The sequence below is a fragment of the Larus michahellis genome, chromosome 2 (assembly GCF_964199755.1).
Source record: "Larus michahellis chromosome 2, bLarMic1.1, whole genome shotgun sequence".
Taxonomy (NCBI): domain Eukaryota; kingdom Metazoa; phylum Chordata; class Aves; order Charadriiformes; family Laridae; genus Larus; species Larus michahellis.
Window position 1 is genome coordinate 135,259,453 of NC_133897.1, and position 16,879 is coordinate 135,276,331.

The window sequence follows — 16,879 nt, forward strand, 5'->3', positions numbered from 1 at the left end:
AAATTCTTAACCCTTCTGCTTCTCTTCTCCACGGCCAGCGGTTTCTCCTGATATATTAGTGGGAAGAATACTGATTTTATCAGTGCCTCAAAGTGTGCTAATTACCTCATTTCTAAGAAATGTTATATTATGCCTGGCACAGCTCTTTAGCATCCACTTTATTCAGCAGTAATTTCTTGGCAAAGTAGAGTTCTTGCTACATGTAATTAGCATTTCCTCCCATTATAAATAATTGTTCCTCATTTTCTTCTAATTCTTTTCTAGGCCGTTGATACACTTCCAGTAACAATAGATAAACCTGAGCAAATTGTTTCATGGGCCTTACATATGCCAATTTTTTTGCTGTTGCCGCCCAATCCTGTGCCATTGGCTCCACAGTATATTAAGAATATTAATACTTGTGCTTGATGGAAGTTATATTTTAAACTTGTTTGGAAATTCAGGAGAAATGTTTAATACTGAGAATATGGTTTTCCATATTATACTTGTTCTATCTTCTTTGTCTAAAGCTTTGATTTCTGGGTGGAATTTGGATCTACTATGAGTTGGTATACTGGATAGGATTCAGTTCAAGATGAGGACACCAAAATTAGTGTCTATATATAAGCAGAGTGCTTAAGCCCCCAGTGTAGTCAACAAAGATATGGTCAATACAGTCACTGATGTTAAAAGAGTTATTCAAGCAACCTGCCAGGGTGGGCGTCTCACGCAACTTGAGATGTCCTCATCTGGCCACCTTTTGTACTTCAAAAAGACACAGATCTTCTTAAGTCCCATATCATATCTGTGAAGCAGACACCTCAAATGCCTGGACATAGAATCATCTAGGTCAGAAGGGGCCTTTAAGATCATAGAGTCCAACCAGTAACCTAACACTACCAAAACCACCACTAAAAGATGTCCCCAGGCACCACATCTACCCATCTTTTAAATACCGCCAGGGACAGTGATTCAATCACTTCCCTGGGCAGCCTGTTACAATGTTTGATAACCCTTTCTGTGAAGAAAATTTTTCTAATATCCATCCTAAACCTCCCCTGGTTCAACTTGCATCTTAAATGAAACTAGAAGTCTACGCCTGGGCTACATAAAATCTACCTTGGTGAGCTGAAGTCGTTTCTAGGCTCCACTGTTCCTCAGCTGCCATTATTTTTTCAGGAGCTTAGATAGCTCTTTGGACACCTATAGTTAGTTGTTACGATCTTAAACTGAAAACTACTGCTATAGTCCTGATTGGCTTGTGATTTGAGACTTCACTTATGACACTGCTGTAGCTGATGACATTTCCGCCGCCATACTGCCAGAAGGAAGTAGATAACGCCAAAGCATTCTTGAGTGAGGAATTTATGCTTCCTATTCTCACTTCACCTGTGCTAAAAATCCCTTCTTTAAAGGCCTCCTTTCTTTTTTTTCTTTTTTTTCTTTTTTCTTTTTCCTTGAGATACAGTAGGAAACTTCTTTTCCACGATGACCCAGAGGTAAAGTAGATCTGTAGTCTAGGACTTGGCAGAGCTCAGGTCAAAGTACCGCTCTCCACATGATTCTTGAGTAACTATAGGCATGCTACTTAGCTTCTCAATGCTTCATTGTCTCTTATGATGGACATCAGTCTGATGAATTATCAAAAATACAAGGCATAAACTTGAACGTATGAGACTTCTTGATCTTTACTGTGCCTGGAGATACGGAACAGGGAAAAACAGGCACTTTGGGTTTTAATTCTATGAATGAATTGTCTGGCATTAAATTTATAATATCAAAAGTATCTGGAATCCCAGGCAGGTATTTCTAAGGTAGTTAGGAAAAAAGAAAGTTATACTAAATGTTTCAAGTTTAATTGTGTAATGTTAGCAACCAGCATAACATTAATTTGGTGCAAAAACGCTCTTCTTAAATTATGACAGTTTGGCTTTTATACAGTCATAATTAATTTACTAAAATAAATGTCAGTCAAAATGATAAAGTTCATGCTACTTTGTTGAGTAATGGATGATTAGAAGATCAGAATTTTTATTTTTAATCCAAGGAATACACTGCAGAAGAACTAAGAGTGTTGTGAATCATCACTTTTATTGTGCAATGAAGACAAAGACGGTACATTTAATAAACTTATATCCTACTTATATCCTGTTCTCTTTGTCCCATGCCTCTGTACAGCCTACCTCCCAGATAAAATATAGATTTTATGCTAATAAGTTGTATTGCCATTTCTGCTTTTTTCTTATGTGTGAACACTGTTTCTGTGAAAAAGTAGGCCTTTTCTAGTCAAACCTTAAAATATAGTCCATTTCCCAGGACAGAGAGAGTCTTTCAGAAGATAAACTGAGTTATTTTTCTTTCTTCATTTCTTCTACATTCTTTCTCCTTCTTGATTGTATAACTTTCTTCATTGGTAACATTTGCCGACATTAAGTACAAGAATTATTGCCTTTTTTTTTTTTCAGGCTGCTCAGTAACCGTGTTGTGGCTGCCCCGGCTGGCACATTCTGTTCTTAATTAGGTTTACAGATATTTTGACTCATTCCATGGTCTCACTAATGTCTCTCTCTGGCCTGTAATCGTCTTTTGTCACTGGTCTGATTGTTCTCTCTTTGTCAGAATTTTCTGAGTGGGCTGAAGAGTCAGGAAATAGTTCTTTTTGTGCATATTGCAGATGGTTCCATCCACTTTTCATTTTTCTCCTTACAAGCTTGCAGACATCTTTGATGCTTCTTTTCTTCGTTCTTCCTCATTTTATCCATTCCTCTTCTTGGCACGGACCTTCATGAGGACTTTAGTGTGGCTTCCTTAGTCTTTCTTGCTATTTTTCACTGCATGTCAGGTCATTGACTCATTTCTTTCAGAAGAAAACTGAATGCACACAGGCAGGTGATTGTGTAAAGTACCTTAATTGTCAAGCTTGAGAGTTACTATTGCTCTTTCACTATTTGCCACTGCTTTTTTTTTTGAGAACTTATCAGTGCAAGAGGCTGGGTCAAGGCACTCTCGTGCCGTAAGATCTTTCATGTTGACAATATACTTTTTGCTATTGTACATGTTAGTATTGCTCATAACCTTTTTTGCTACAGTTAGATGAGTAGTTACACTGACTGCCTGTTAGGCATGGAAACAAATAATTAGGCAATAACCACAAGCAATGGAAATAAAAGTAATCTCATAAACTGGCCTGTTCTTAGGCAAGTACTGCTCAATTTTATAGCTGTGAATGTAATGGCTATTTTACAATAGCTGTAGAGCTCTACGTCATAACAGCCTCCAAGTACTGCCACAGGTTGAGTATGAGGAAATAATTACAGCAATCTAAAATGTGACTAACTAGTAAAATCTACCCTCTGAACTTCCTGAGATGTTAAGCTGGTGTCTTCCCTTTGATAACTTATTGCAGCTCAGATGAAATCAAAGGACCTGCGGCAATTCAAAGGAGCTGAGAATTCTTCCCGTTGTATTCAAACAATGGGAGGGCAGTTCTTGACATTAACATAAACAAATATGCGCTTCATTTCAGAAGAAAGAAAATTGGATTAAACGAATCATCCAACATCTAGTCCTGCAAAGGCAAATGATGTGTTAAAGTTTCATGTATAGTCACGTAAAGGAATACCTGCAGCTGCATTGTAAGCGGCAGTTTTGGACAGGCTGGATGTACGTATAGTAATATAACTAGTGATGATACTTTATACTTACTTAACACCTTTCAACACAAAGTACATTACCAAACACCAGTTATTTGAGCCTTACAACATGTCTGTAAAAGACTATTATACCATTGTAGAGATTGCACACAGAGATTAAATGGCTTGGGTTAGGCCACACAGCGAGTGAGTAGCAGAGCCAAAAGGAGAGCGTGAGTGTTGGCTGCCAGCCCCGTGCTCTAACTACTGGACTTCGCTTCCTTAATACTTAATTCCCTTATTGCTTCCCTAATAGAGCTACTGAAACTTTTGAGCCCTCGATAAGTTTTGGTGTAACAACAAACCGTTTGTGTTTCTCTCTCCTCTGTCCTTTATGACGTCGCAAAACATTGCAATTCCATTTTTAAGCACCTCATTTTACGGGTTGCCCCAGGTCGCTTAGCCCTGGTGGGGGATCAGCCTGACATTGTGTTGCTCCCATCCCCTGTCCCCAGTACACAATTGCTGGCCGCGGCTGCTTCTCTCTGCGAGCTTTCGTCATGGCCTCAGTGCTGTGCCCTCAGCTCTGCTGTGTGAGTGGCTGGACCATTCTGTGCCTAAATAATTCCAGCTATATGCTAGTTAATGTGAAACAGATGTCTCCCAGGCACTGGCGAGAGCTTTAGGTCCTGCTGCTCCGGTAGTTTCTCACGGGCGGACGTTCAGGTAACTGCTACGGGTCAGCCACAACCTGCCCAGAGTTCTGTCCCGCGTCTGTCTGTGCCTCTGAGGGGGAGCGGGCGGGAGAGGAGGACGGAGGGGGAGCGGGCAGGCGGGGAGGAGCGGCGCCCCGAGCATCCGCCGTGCTCGGCGAGGGATGGAGCGGCGGCCGCCTCCCGCCTGCTTCCCCCGCGCTGCCAGCCACGGACACGGCGGGGCACCGGGGCCGCCTGCCCCGCGGGACGGGGTCGGGGGGGACGGCGTGGCAGAGGTTCCGTTTCCTGTGACTGGGGGCAACAGCGCTTTGCAAACTCTCTTCGTGCTGCTCCTTTGGGGGCTCCGAGAGCTGCGTGAAATAACGTCGGCCAAGCCAGCACGATGCGCGTGAAATGAGGGGGGAAAAAAACCAAACAACAAACCCACAAAACAATCACGGAGGGGAAAAAAAAAAAAAAAAAGGTAGGAAGTACCGAAAAAAAAAAAGAGAGTCTTGCATGTTGCCTCTTTGTACTATAGAAACTGGGGGTGTGACTGAATATCCAAACCACCTACAGTCCGGGGATGCCGCCCAATCGCTGCCTGTGTGCTCTGCAGAGCTCCTCCCCTCGCCTTTTGGCTAAGCAGAGACCTTTAGAGAAGCTGCCTGCTCTGGCTCATACAGGCTGCAACATATAAAAGCTGTTAGCAGCTCCTGTGGCCAGAAGCTTCAAAACCAGCAGAGTTTTGTTCTGTGGGGGTTTGTAATAAGAGACACTCCTTCACAAAGGTTCAGATCATCATATAGGAGAGTGCTATATATACTGGGAGAACAATAGACTGTATTCTTTTTTTTTTTTTCTTGGTATTATCCAGAGGTAAGCCATTCAGCTCAATAAGTTTGCTTTGCATGCAGTTTTATCAATGCTCATCACATTTTTGCTGAAGTTAAGATTTGAATGCTATTTCTAAGACGTCCTGCTCTCATGCTTTATATGTTTTCTTTTGCCTACTAGTTTATCTGTGCCACATTGTGTCAAAACAATCCATGCATATAGGGTAGGCATAGCCTAGGATGTATTTTTCATTTTCAGTGAAAAACATTCTGTGAGGTTTCTTGCAGACTCCCCATTTAAGATTTATAGTGTGGTTTATGGACTGATCTGGTGTGATAGCACTGTTACTATTTCAGGAATACTACTAGCTCTGATCATGTAATTCATGGTATAATGATGCTTCATTTGGTGTGTTTGTAGTAAGAACATATCACTTAATGATAATATGGTTATGGAAAATTGCTCAGTAACGTGTTCTGACTGGATTGTTTTTGTGATTGAGCTGAGAGACAGAATCATATTTCTGATGACAGGCTGCCAGTTCACTTTGTCTGGCTACCCAGATGTTCAGAATCACATCTTTGACATCTTCTCTTCTACAGATCTGTTTTCTACTGCCCTGACTTAAAGCAGAGTACCTCTGTGGCCTATCTCTCTCCTTTGGCCCCAAAATGACAGCAATCGCTGCAATCAGTTGTGCTTTCTTATTTTCCATTCTCTGTGAAACAAGTGCATTAGTGTTACCCAACTCCACTGACCTACTCCTGTCAGACAATAATTTCACTGACATTGAGACAGCTTTGGCAGCCCATCTGGACTCTGCAAAAATTCCCAAAGCCAGGCGGAAGCGCTACATTTCGCAAAATGACATGATTGCCATTCTTGATTACCATAATCAAGTCAGAGGCAAAGTCTTCCCACCTGCTTCCAACATGGAATATATGGTAAGTGAACTTTGTTTATTTGAGAGTAAAACGAACTGTAAGTCAGTGATTTCATTTTCTTAATCAAATTATGAGGGTTTAGTTAAGTAGACAAATGATTTTTAACTGTTATTGCTTACTAAAATGTTCTTTCCTTACATTTTTAAAGTAGCATTAACTTAATCAAGCAAAAGCTAAATCCTGAACTCTGAAGCTTTTACTTGCGCTGTTGAATTTTCATTTCTGTGAATAGTCCTAATGAAGCTTCTGGGACCCAAGTAAATGAAGTTGTGAGCTAACTGCTTGTTGGCCTGAGGAATAGTATGTGATCACACGTCTTTAAAGTGCTGATCATTAGTAGTCCCATTGCTTTTGTGGAGTACACTGAAAGTCATCGTCCTGATGTATGCAAAAAGGTAGCCAATGACAATTTATAATTTCTTTCGTGCATAATACTTTTGGAGACAATACGGTAAAACTGTGTCGTCAAAGTAATTCATCTGGTCCGCTGTTTTTCTCACGCTCATGTGTTTTACTTACTGTATATTGTTTGTGTGCACCTAATACTTTTATTTTTCCATGAAATACAAGGCTGCTTTTAAATGTTGCTCTAGTACATAGGATTTCAGTGTGCTCAAAGTGTTATGTTTGTGGCAGGCACCTTTTCCCCTTATTGGCAAATACTCATTATGTGAATTATCTGTTCCCTGCAGGTATGATAGAAGTTATTCATTCACTGTGATTTCATACTTGGCACTACTAGCTAAAGCAGCGTGTTTGCTATTCTGTGTTCCAACTTTGAATGCATGCATACTGTGGAGCTCTAATATTAAACATAGGTTGGCCAAGCAAAGTTTTTTTTTACCTTCTAATTAAGGTATTCATACTGTTTTGAAAGCACAGACAAATTGTGTCAGCACCATAATATCTGCTTAAAGTCACAGAGTTTCTCATATGACAACAGACGGTTAACAGGTTTGAGAAACAGGACACCATCAGCTTGACATAAAAAGGGTATAGCAGTAATAACAGCTCCTCCTTTTTAGCAGCTAATGACTAACAATTTGGACATCTTTCTATCACAGATGTTACCTAAATCTGGATTTGATCGTATAAGCTGCTTAGCACATCCCAGCAGCACCTCAAAATGATGAATGCACTCAAAACATTGCAGGATGAAGACCTGTTGCCATACCGTAGGCTGAGTTTGAAGTTTGGTTAAGTGGAAAGGTCAGAGACAGAAAAAACAGAGAGGTCAGAAGTCAAGCTCAGTCATCATTTTCATTGCTGTGCTCTCCACTGACGTTTCCTTTGATTCTGCATAAATAAACTTTGTTGTAATGTCTGAGGGAATGGCAGCCTACCATGCCCTTCCTTGGCTTGTGTGTTTTAGAAATGTGCTCCTGCAGTTTGCTTAAGTGAAGCCAGCACCCCGTCATATTCCCATGAGTTTTTTAAGTGCAGTGTTCTTAGTCTGTTCCATAAAAAAAAACTTCAAAAGAGAAAGCAAGCTGCCTTGATGAAATCTGTTTTAACGTGCTCATATGCATAAACTGCCAAGATTTTACCCACATTGGTTGGGTATTCTGCTGCAGCTTTGCTCTGCAATGGTGCAGTGCAAGGTTTAATACAAAATCAAGACTCAAGATGTGGTCTTTACAGCTTACATGCTATTCCTTTTCTTGCCCTTCTTCCTATTGCTTTTACCAGTACCATCCAGCCATAAGGGGTACCCGTGTTCCCGTCAGCATCAGCCCCATCAGTAGTCTCAATGGCAAGGTCTGAGGCTTTCTTTCACTCTTGGTTTCCTAGTGTGAAAGTACTTTGTGATTTCGTGCAGTGGAATTCAGAGCAGCACCTCAAGCTACATAGGTAATGATCCAAAGCGCAACTTGAACTTGGATTCCCAAATGGCAGCCAACCCCTTTGCCACCAATTCTCTGTCAGAATTTAGTCAGTCTGTGCGTGTCCCCATTACAGGGCAAAAAAACCCCAGTGAGCAACATCCCACATAGCTTGCTCTGCCATCTGCATTGTAGCCATGGCAGCATCTATTTAACTTTTTACCTGTGTGGCTACAGAAAGGTTTTGGTAGGGAGATCTTAAAGGTGACATGGTGCTGTAAGCCATACCGAGACTGGGGACCCCTGTATCAGTAATGCCCATTTGAGTTTGTTTAGTCCATTCTTTGGTCTCTGTATAGTTCAGTGTATGGCACAGCATCTGTTGTGTCTTACGGGGACATAAGGTTGCTGCAGTTATATATAAAAGATGTTGTGTCACTCAATACTCATTTTCATAAATAAGACAACAAACACATTGTCATTACCAGCGGCCAACGTGCACTGTGCTTGAAAGAACCTTACAGAGCGTGTGTTCCTGTCCTGAATACTACAGAAAGGTGCAGTGGTGGTGATGAAAATGGCCTTTCCCATTTCCCCTAACAGTGACCAAAGAGGATGTCACATGTTAGAGAGCTGGAATTACTTACAGATGCAGTAAATTGTGGAAGTCCCTTGTAAGTGTGTTGAAGTAGAGAAGGACTAAGCAGTTTGGAAGCACAAGAAAAAGATGTTTTCTCATCTTTTGTCTCCCCACAGTCATATTAAATTTTGTTTTGTTCTTTTTTCCTAATTCTGTTAGTGTGCTGTCCACAACAGTTAGGAGCTCTGTTCTTCTCGTGAGTTGCTGTATGACATTCTCACTTCTGTGCCGTTCCATTTGCTTTTTCTTCTCCACTGGTAAGAGCACGGGGTTTAGCTGTATGGGCTTGTTGTTATGATTCCAGTTCTCCACACTCAACCTTTTTTGGGCTTTTCACCTTGAAGCATTCTGTTCCTTCCCCTGGTGCACTCTACTTCTCACACGTTCAGTGCACTTATAGATACTTTGAACTCCTTGGACATTATTCTTTCTGCCCCTACTGTCTTGAAAGTTTGTGTGCTGTAGGACTTGGGATGAGAGGTCTCAAAGAATGGCTTTGAATGCACACACGTTAGGCAGGGGAGGTTCAGATGAGCACTGCCATAACAGAGCTGGGGGAGTGTTTTAATTCTCTTTGGGAGCAGTGGGTGTCAGTGCTGCTCCAGCCTGCTGTTATATGTGGTCCCTAGTGTAAGCGGGCAACTGGGGAGTCAAAAGCAATGATGGGAGCCATTGTTCTATTATCAGTACCTAGCAAAAGAAACAAGCGTCTCTTATACCAATGAGACCTTGAGTAATCTTTCTCTTGGGATATTAGCACCCTATGAGTCACACTTTATAGTAGTACTTCTTTTGGTTCTGGTTCTGGTATTGCTGATGCCTTCAATTGGAAGTTTTTCTGCAAGTACAAGACTAGATTCAGGGTGTATGTGAAGGAAAGTGAAAGAGAAAGGAAACAACTTTTCAGGCCTATAATGTAGAAGTAATGGCCTCTTTTTTTTAAATTTCGTTCTTCTTATGATATCCTTCATTCTTCTTCATAGAATCATAGAATGTGTTGGTTTGGAAGGGGCCTTTAAAGGCCATCTAGTCCAACCCCCCTGCAGTAGCAGGGACATCTTTAACTAGATCAGGTTGCTCAGAGCCTCATCCAGCCTGGGCTTGAATGTCTCCAGGGATGGGGCCTCCACCACCTCTCTGGGCAACCTGTGCCAGTGCCTCACAACCCTCATTGTAAAGAACTTCTTCCTAATGTCGAATCTAAACCTGCCCTGCTCTATCCCTCGTCCTATTGCTACATGCCCTTGCAAACAGCCCCTCCCCAGCTTTCTTGTAGGCCCCCTTCAGGTACTGGGAGGCCTCTATAAGGTCTCTTCGTAGCCTTCTCTTCTCCAGGCTGAACAACCCCAACTCTCTCTTCATCCTACTAAGACTATCATTCTCCAGTCTTTGCTTGTGCTCTAAAAGCTGGTGCCATACCTGCAGAAAGAAAGATGACACCATCCTTTTGGCCTGGCAAAGGGTGAAAATCATCCACTTAGCTTTGCATACTTTTTCTGGAGAAAGCAGAAAGGTTCCATAAAATTCATGATTCAGAAGAAGCCAGGTATAGAATCGCCTGCAGCTCCCTAGTGTGAAAGGTATGTAAATCTGCAGTTTCAGGGGAAGTCTGTGAACAAGCAAATTCCTTTCCCTGAATGCTAATTCTGTGCTGTAGAGGCCTATGTCTCCTTGCTAGAACATCTCACCTACTTGGTAGGCCAGTAAAGATTTGCAACACGTTGCCAGCTGAAATTTGGTTCTATAAAACATGTCATTTAGTATGCATTGGTACTATCTTTAGGATCCCCAAATGTTCTTAATGAAATACCTGTTTCTATGAAAATCAAATGTTATTTTTACCTTCCCTGCAATCATCCCCACTTCAGGCCAGTTTCATAAAAGTCCATATGGTCTTTGTTGTAAGCCATGTCACTGTGCAGGCAAAAGCTGGTCGAGCAGGTGCTTCCATACAGGCATTCGCTTTACAGCTTTGCATGCACCGAGCGGAAGCAGAAACTCTGATAGAGCTGGGCATTAATGAGCATTGAACACTGCCCTCCATGGCATTCCCACAGGCAAAGTGAGAAAATCTGATCTCATTAAGAGTACTCTAAGGTGTAACTTGTTAAAGAGCCATATCAAAAGACAAAGTGTGAGTAGTTCACTGCTGGCTTTGCAAGGATGCGTTCTGAGCCCAGTACTGATCAACAGAGTCATTAGTAGACTGACGGTAGCATGTCTGAAGTATAATAGGTGGGGCAGGACTGCACAGTCAAAAACACGAAGCTGAATGTTTGTGGAATGCTGTGTGAAGATTTTAAGAGCAGAAAAATGCTCTAGGTAAACTTGAGCCTGCTGATGTATAGAAGATGTTCTGATATAGTTTCAATTCCTTTTTGTTCAGTAATTGCGTAAATGCACTTTTATAGTTGGGAAAATCTGCCCCACATCGAACATGTCACCTTGTAGGACTCCAAATAGTAAAAGATTCCCAGACGAGCCTGAAATGAGTTAGTTTGCATACCCTGGAGTTATTTCATGGCAGCATAAAGATAGTTTCTCATGAGCGGGTGACAGAGGAGCTGGGAGGTAATGGAGAATCTGAGGCTATTCATTTCTAGTAAATCCACATGAAAGACTGCGATAAAATGGACAAAGGAAATGAACTGTTGTTCTAAAAGAAATTAAATTGTTTTCCAAGAGAAGCTACTGTAGTCCTGTGAGGGAGTCCATGTGAGTCATGGGGGAAATTTGTTCACTCTGTGGCCCAGGAGTGACCCTCTTTCCTGAGGTGATGAATTTGGAGACTTTGCTTCCTGTCCACAAAGATCTGCAGACAACTTACAAAGTCAGGTCAGAGAAGGAAGTAAATAGCCCACTTGGTGGTCACAAATCTAAATAACTACATTATTATTTCACTCCTAACTTTGAAAGTCTTGATAAAATTTTCTTTCTGTCAAAGTGATCTTAAAAATGCTCTGTGAATATGCAGTAAGTGATGGGTAAGACAAAATGAAAAAAAAAGCCTACTTCAAGTTTTCCAAAGCCCTATTTAATACCTCAAGCCTTTCCTATGGACATGGAAAAAGTGATTTAATTTGATTTTCTCTCCAATTCAAAAGCATTTCTGATAAATAAGCTTCTCAACTTGTTTACCTATTTTTTGCTGTTGTCAGTGTGATTTCTTACAAACCATTCTAAATCTTAGAGGACATTTTGTTCTTGAGTCGTTTGCCCTGGCTCATCTACACAGTCCTACTGAAATCATCCATGTCTGTGAATAAGGATTGCAGGGCTAGTTCCTTCAAGATTTATGTCTAATTAGTTGGATAGGATCTCCTAATTCATATAGTTTATCCCTTCCCTGTTGCAGGACTTCCTTCTGCATTAAATACATATGGTTTTCATCTTGTCTACTTCTGAACACATATAGTGATGCTGTCTCAGTCACATCTCTTGGCAAATATTTTACCTTAGGGATAGAAATGATTTCCAAATGTCTAACCTAAATATTTCCCTCTAAAAGTCAGATAATTAATCTTTATATGCACTTTTTAACTGCCCAATCGAATTTCTCTCCGTTTTTATTTCAAACATTACCCTTTACCTGTTTACTGACAGTGTTCTTGGCATTAATTAAAATGCATGCATGTATATAATGTTTCCTTAATTTCCATGTGCATGTCTTACAATACTTCTGCATATTGCAGCACATTACAGTTGCACTCCATTTCCAGCTTTTTGGTTAAATAAGTGAACAGCACCCTGGAATGTCAAAGCAGATTAGGCCCATCATTTTAACTACGCGTGTTTAAAGACACAAGTGCCGTAACGCAATGGAGAATTTACTCTAGAAGCCTTACTGGCAGCTGTTGAATAGCCCTGTTCCTGTAAATCCTATATACACAGTGAAGGTTGAAATAAAGTAATCAGATGGTGAGTCAGGGTACAAAGATTTTAATCTGCTTTTCATCATGACAGACCATAAAGTAAATCCAAGTATCTAAGATGCCAGTCTTCTGGGAGTAGAGATAACAAGGAGTTCAGAGCTTCCCCAGTGTAGTCCACCTATCCCAGTTTGCCATGGCTTTTAGCTTGCTCTATGCTGGGAATTCACAAGTGAGGTGAGAACAAATAAGAAGGGATGTAATGGTGAAATGTGTTCACTGGCTCCAGTTTCTCCCTCTTAGCACTTACGTTTCTGTTTAGCCATGCATCAGCATGTCGCCAAAATCCAGTACCAGGAGTGTCTGAAGAACATGGGCTAATGAATTCTGGAATATCAATCCTCTCGGAAAATTAGAAGAGAACAGAAAGAACTGATGTGGTTTCATGGTTACAGTTAGGGATGCCTGTCTGCGTGACAACTTTGAAAGGAAGCACTCATTTTGCAGCATACTCAGCCTTTCTCTGCGGTGAAGGTGAAGCATCGCAACTGTCAGTAAGCTGAAAGAAAGCAAGCATAGATGGAGTTTACTTTCTGCTAATTTTGTCACAATAGAGTTGCCTGGCTCTCTTTTGCCTCACAGGTGAGTTTATCCACTTAACCGTTTCCTACTGAACCACTGTCAATAATGCAGCACTATACTACTCGTTGGCTATCAGTGAGATGCAGGATGCTGCTCATTTTTCTAGCGGAGTTTCATCTCCAAAAGGCTAGGAACTCCCATTCACTCTCAGTAGCTAAACCGGTGTTCCCCTAAGGTCAAATCAAAGTGGATGGTAGCTATAAGAACTACAAAAGCCATCAGTTATGTTCAGAGTGAATGATAGAGGACCTTTCCTGGAAAGCACTCCTTGAAAAATCTGAAGAACTTCCCCCAAAACACTATTGTTGATAAATATTGTGATAAAAAATAACTGTGTTAAACTTGCTTTGGTATTAGAGCTCCTTTCCAATGTTTTATACATAAGAATTTTAAAACATCCATCTTGATAGTGTTTTAGATGAGAACATTTACATTATTTAAATTTAGTATTAGTAGAAAGCCTTCTAGGAGTTTAAGCAAACAAAAAACAGCCGAGTAAAGTCTCAGATAGAAAAGCAGCCTGCCCAGAGCCCTCAGAATTAGACATTCCTTTATTATTAAATGTAGCACCTCTTGAACTTCTTGGCTAAAAACAGAGACAGGGCATTTTTCACAAGAGTCTTGATCCAAAGTACACAGTATTTTGTTTCATACATGAATGGAGATGATAGTAACCTTAAACCTCTCAACATTTTAATCCTCTTTCTGTACCTGAAAAGAAAAATCTGAAAAGAATTGTCTATTCAGGTCTGTGGAAATTTGTATCCTAAGGGCAGCAAAAGATGGAAACCCTAGGATAACCACTTGTTTGCTTTTTGTACACAGAATATTGTCTTCAGCACAGGCACCTCCACGTATGAATACATCTGCAGGTGCCATGGGATGGGGTTTGAGGTCTGTTTGAACTCATCTGAGAATGAACTGGTTTTACATCTCTATCTGTACTGTGATACCTGTTAAACCATGTTAAGAGAAAGAATCTTAAACTGAGCTTTCTTCTTCCGAGAATAAAGAACTATTGTTCTTATTTTTTATCCTGCAGAAAGAAGAAGCTGCTATGTGTTTTCTTTTGTGTCATGCTGCCATATCTTTCAGTTAGAGCTACTTAGAAAATAATAAGTATTTTCTCTGAAAACTTTTAAAGAAATTAAGAACATTTTTTTGTTTTAATAAAAAACTTCAGTGGTTAGTAACAAAAATAGTAAAAAATGGGGATTTTTTTTCATATAGAATAGAAACAAAACACCACAAAAGAAATACATTTTTCATTCACATTTTGTGGTTTTGAGCAAAGGCAATTTGCTCTGATTGTATTTAAAATGATAGAGGTCAGACACCTTCCTCCTCAGACTTATGACCAATTGTCAGGGTGACACGGAGCTAGACAAAGTTTGGTCCTTTTTGTTACCACTTCTGAGATAAGCTCTTGCCAATTGAAATATGCCTTGCAGTAGGTTAAGAAAGCACTGAATATTTTAAGATATGTAGCTCTGATATTTAACTTTTCCAAAAGCTAAACAAATAATAGCATATCAGGGAAGCTTATTGTTATTAAATCTGACAGCCTACCAATTTTCTTTGTTTCTTATTGTTTAAAAGCCTGGTGCCAAACATGAAAAAATGCGGACAACCTTTAGAAGAAACAAATTGACTATTAGCAGTGGTCAAGCTTCAAATGATAGGAGTTTGAATTTGGACCATATAGACACCCAGGAATATAAACTTTTGTATAAAATATAGACTTGAATTTTCATAAGAAAAGAATTTTTGGCAATGAGGTTTCTTGGACATCTGTCTGGTGATGCCCTGATTACTATAAGACAGACCTTCTAATACTGAGCCCTTCAAAAACGTGAATCAGATGTTTGGAGGTTTAGTTATATGAGGGCAAATTGACTATAAAACATTGCACAATTTTTCTTTGAGTTGCAGCGGAGTATTGGACAAGCAGCTTGATGTATTAACCCTCTATTTATTTGCAAAAGAATGAAGTACAGAACTGCGATTCCCATCAAGATTTTTTTTTCTCTACTGGGTAGACTTTGGCAATTTTCTGTGTAAACTTTCTAATTAGCACCTAATGCATTTAGGAAAAGACTTGCACGTGTGGTAGGCACCGATTACAGTATGCACAGTAAAATTTCTAACAGGTGGCAGCTGAGAGCAAAAAGTATTCATATTCTTAGAGAGAGAGAGAGAGAGAGAAAGCCTAGAGTCCAAATGATCTGAGCCCAAGTAAATATATACAGTTTGCCAAATCTGTCTATAAATTCCAATGAGCTCATATGTTTTCATCACACAGTATGTATTGAAAAAAGTGAGGGCAAAGAGACGAGGCTCTTTCAGTCACTCCACTGAAAAAGCGTGCAGGCAGAAGGGCTGGTGGGTTGTTTTATTAAGCTTTGTGCCAGATTTGGGGTAGTGGACGTGGTGGGGGGTCCTACAGAAAGTCTCTGAACCTGAAAATGCTACAGGTTTGACTGTACAAAAGAGAAGGGGAGAAGCTGTGTGAGGGTCCCCTGCATGCCCTGCACGATGGTGTGGGATTTGTGAGGAAGGGCCACCGCACGTGCAAGTGGTACGGCCGGCGCAAGGCTGCACGGCTGAATGACCCATGAGGACAAGACCTGCATGTTGCAGGGTAGCAGCCTGCATCTGCTAATCCGCTCTGGGACTTGCGCTAGCAGCTGTGGAGTGCAGCTGCACAGATGGGCTGGAGATGTCGGATTTCATCCCTCAGCTTTCCAACGTTTTTCTCACAGGAAGAAATGGCTTGAATCAAGGTTTTCTTCTTTCGCACTTGCTGACGTTTTGGAAGTAAGACCTTCTGATCTTCACCTGAGCAAACAAGCAGAAGCACAGGGGTAATGGAGAATAAAATCAGAAGCCTGAGGTAGAAATGTTAGGTTTTTGACTGATCTCTGCTAAAAGAAGGTCCTACTGGGCACCTTTCTGAAGTGCAGAGGAGCCACTGTGGATTCGTTGGTGCCAAATAACAATCTGAAGACACGAATACGAGTCCACAGTAAACTTATATTAATGATGAATAAGATGCCAGGACTGACAAATTGCCACTTTCTATTATGGCAAAACGTGACAGTGTTGCCATGCAACTGTATTCAAATTGCATACCCCAACATTTCATTTGCGATCTCATCATGTAAGTGCAGTTGTGGAAAGAAGCTGTTGAAGAGGAGAGTGATTAAAACACCTAGACAAAGACCTGTTAGCTCTGGATTTGTGCTCGAACCTGTACCTGATGCTTGTCACTCCGGCTGTGCCGTTGATGGCAGCCAGATGAGGGGCCAGTCACACCGCAACTGTCGTGGCATTATGGGCAAGTAGCCCTTGCCCGATGGGCACTCATGGAATTCCCACAAGGGTAGTGAGTGACCAGGTTGTATATGTTTTGCTTAAAGTACTTGCTTTGCCACTGAGAAATATGCAGAATATTTTCTTTGCTGATAGGTCATATTAAAAAACCCCACAGTAAAGTACTGAGGGCTGCTGCTGGTATTTAATATTGAGATCAATGCCCTGCTGAGGTTCTCCTGTACTCTTGTGCAAGAGCTTCCTTGCTTCTGGCAATAAAACTGAGCCAGGAAAGATTAAGGATTATGATGGCAAAAGAAGAATGGAAGCACAGTTCTGTATTGCTTGAATGCTTTAAGATGATGATGAGCAGACCCAGGTTAAAAACCCATCTTTATGGATTCCACAGTTATCCCATCTCTCCTAGCTACACAGTCTGTCGGATGGCAGTCTCAGGGAAGGAGTGCTCCTACTTCTCCCTTTTTTTTCTGTGTTTTCTTTGTGAC

At 40.9% G+C, this 16,879-nt stretch overlaps 1 protein-coding gene across 1 annotated transcript in view; it reads left to right on the forward strand.

Annotated features, from left to right (window-relative positions):
* The first annotated feature begins 4,325 nt into the window (after window positions 1-4,325).
* The window catches only part of PI15 (peptidase inhibitor 15), a 30,509-nt gene continuing 17,955 nt past the window's right edge, over window positions 4,326-16,879 (forward strand). Inside the window, exons 1-2 of the mRNA XM_074577296.1 lie at window positions 4,326-5,185; window positions 5,746-6,087. Coding sequence (XP_074433397.1) covers window positions 5,815-6,087 — 273 coding nt within the window. The 5' untranslated portion in view covers window positions 4,326-5,185; window positions 5,746-5,814. The remainder of the gene's footprint in view (window positions 5,186-5,745; window positions 6,088-16,879) is intronic.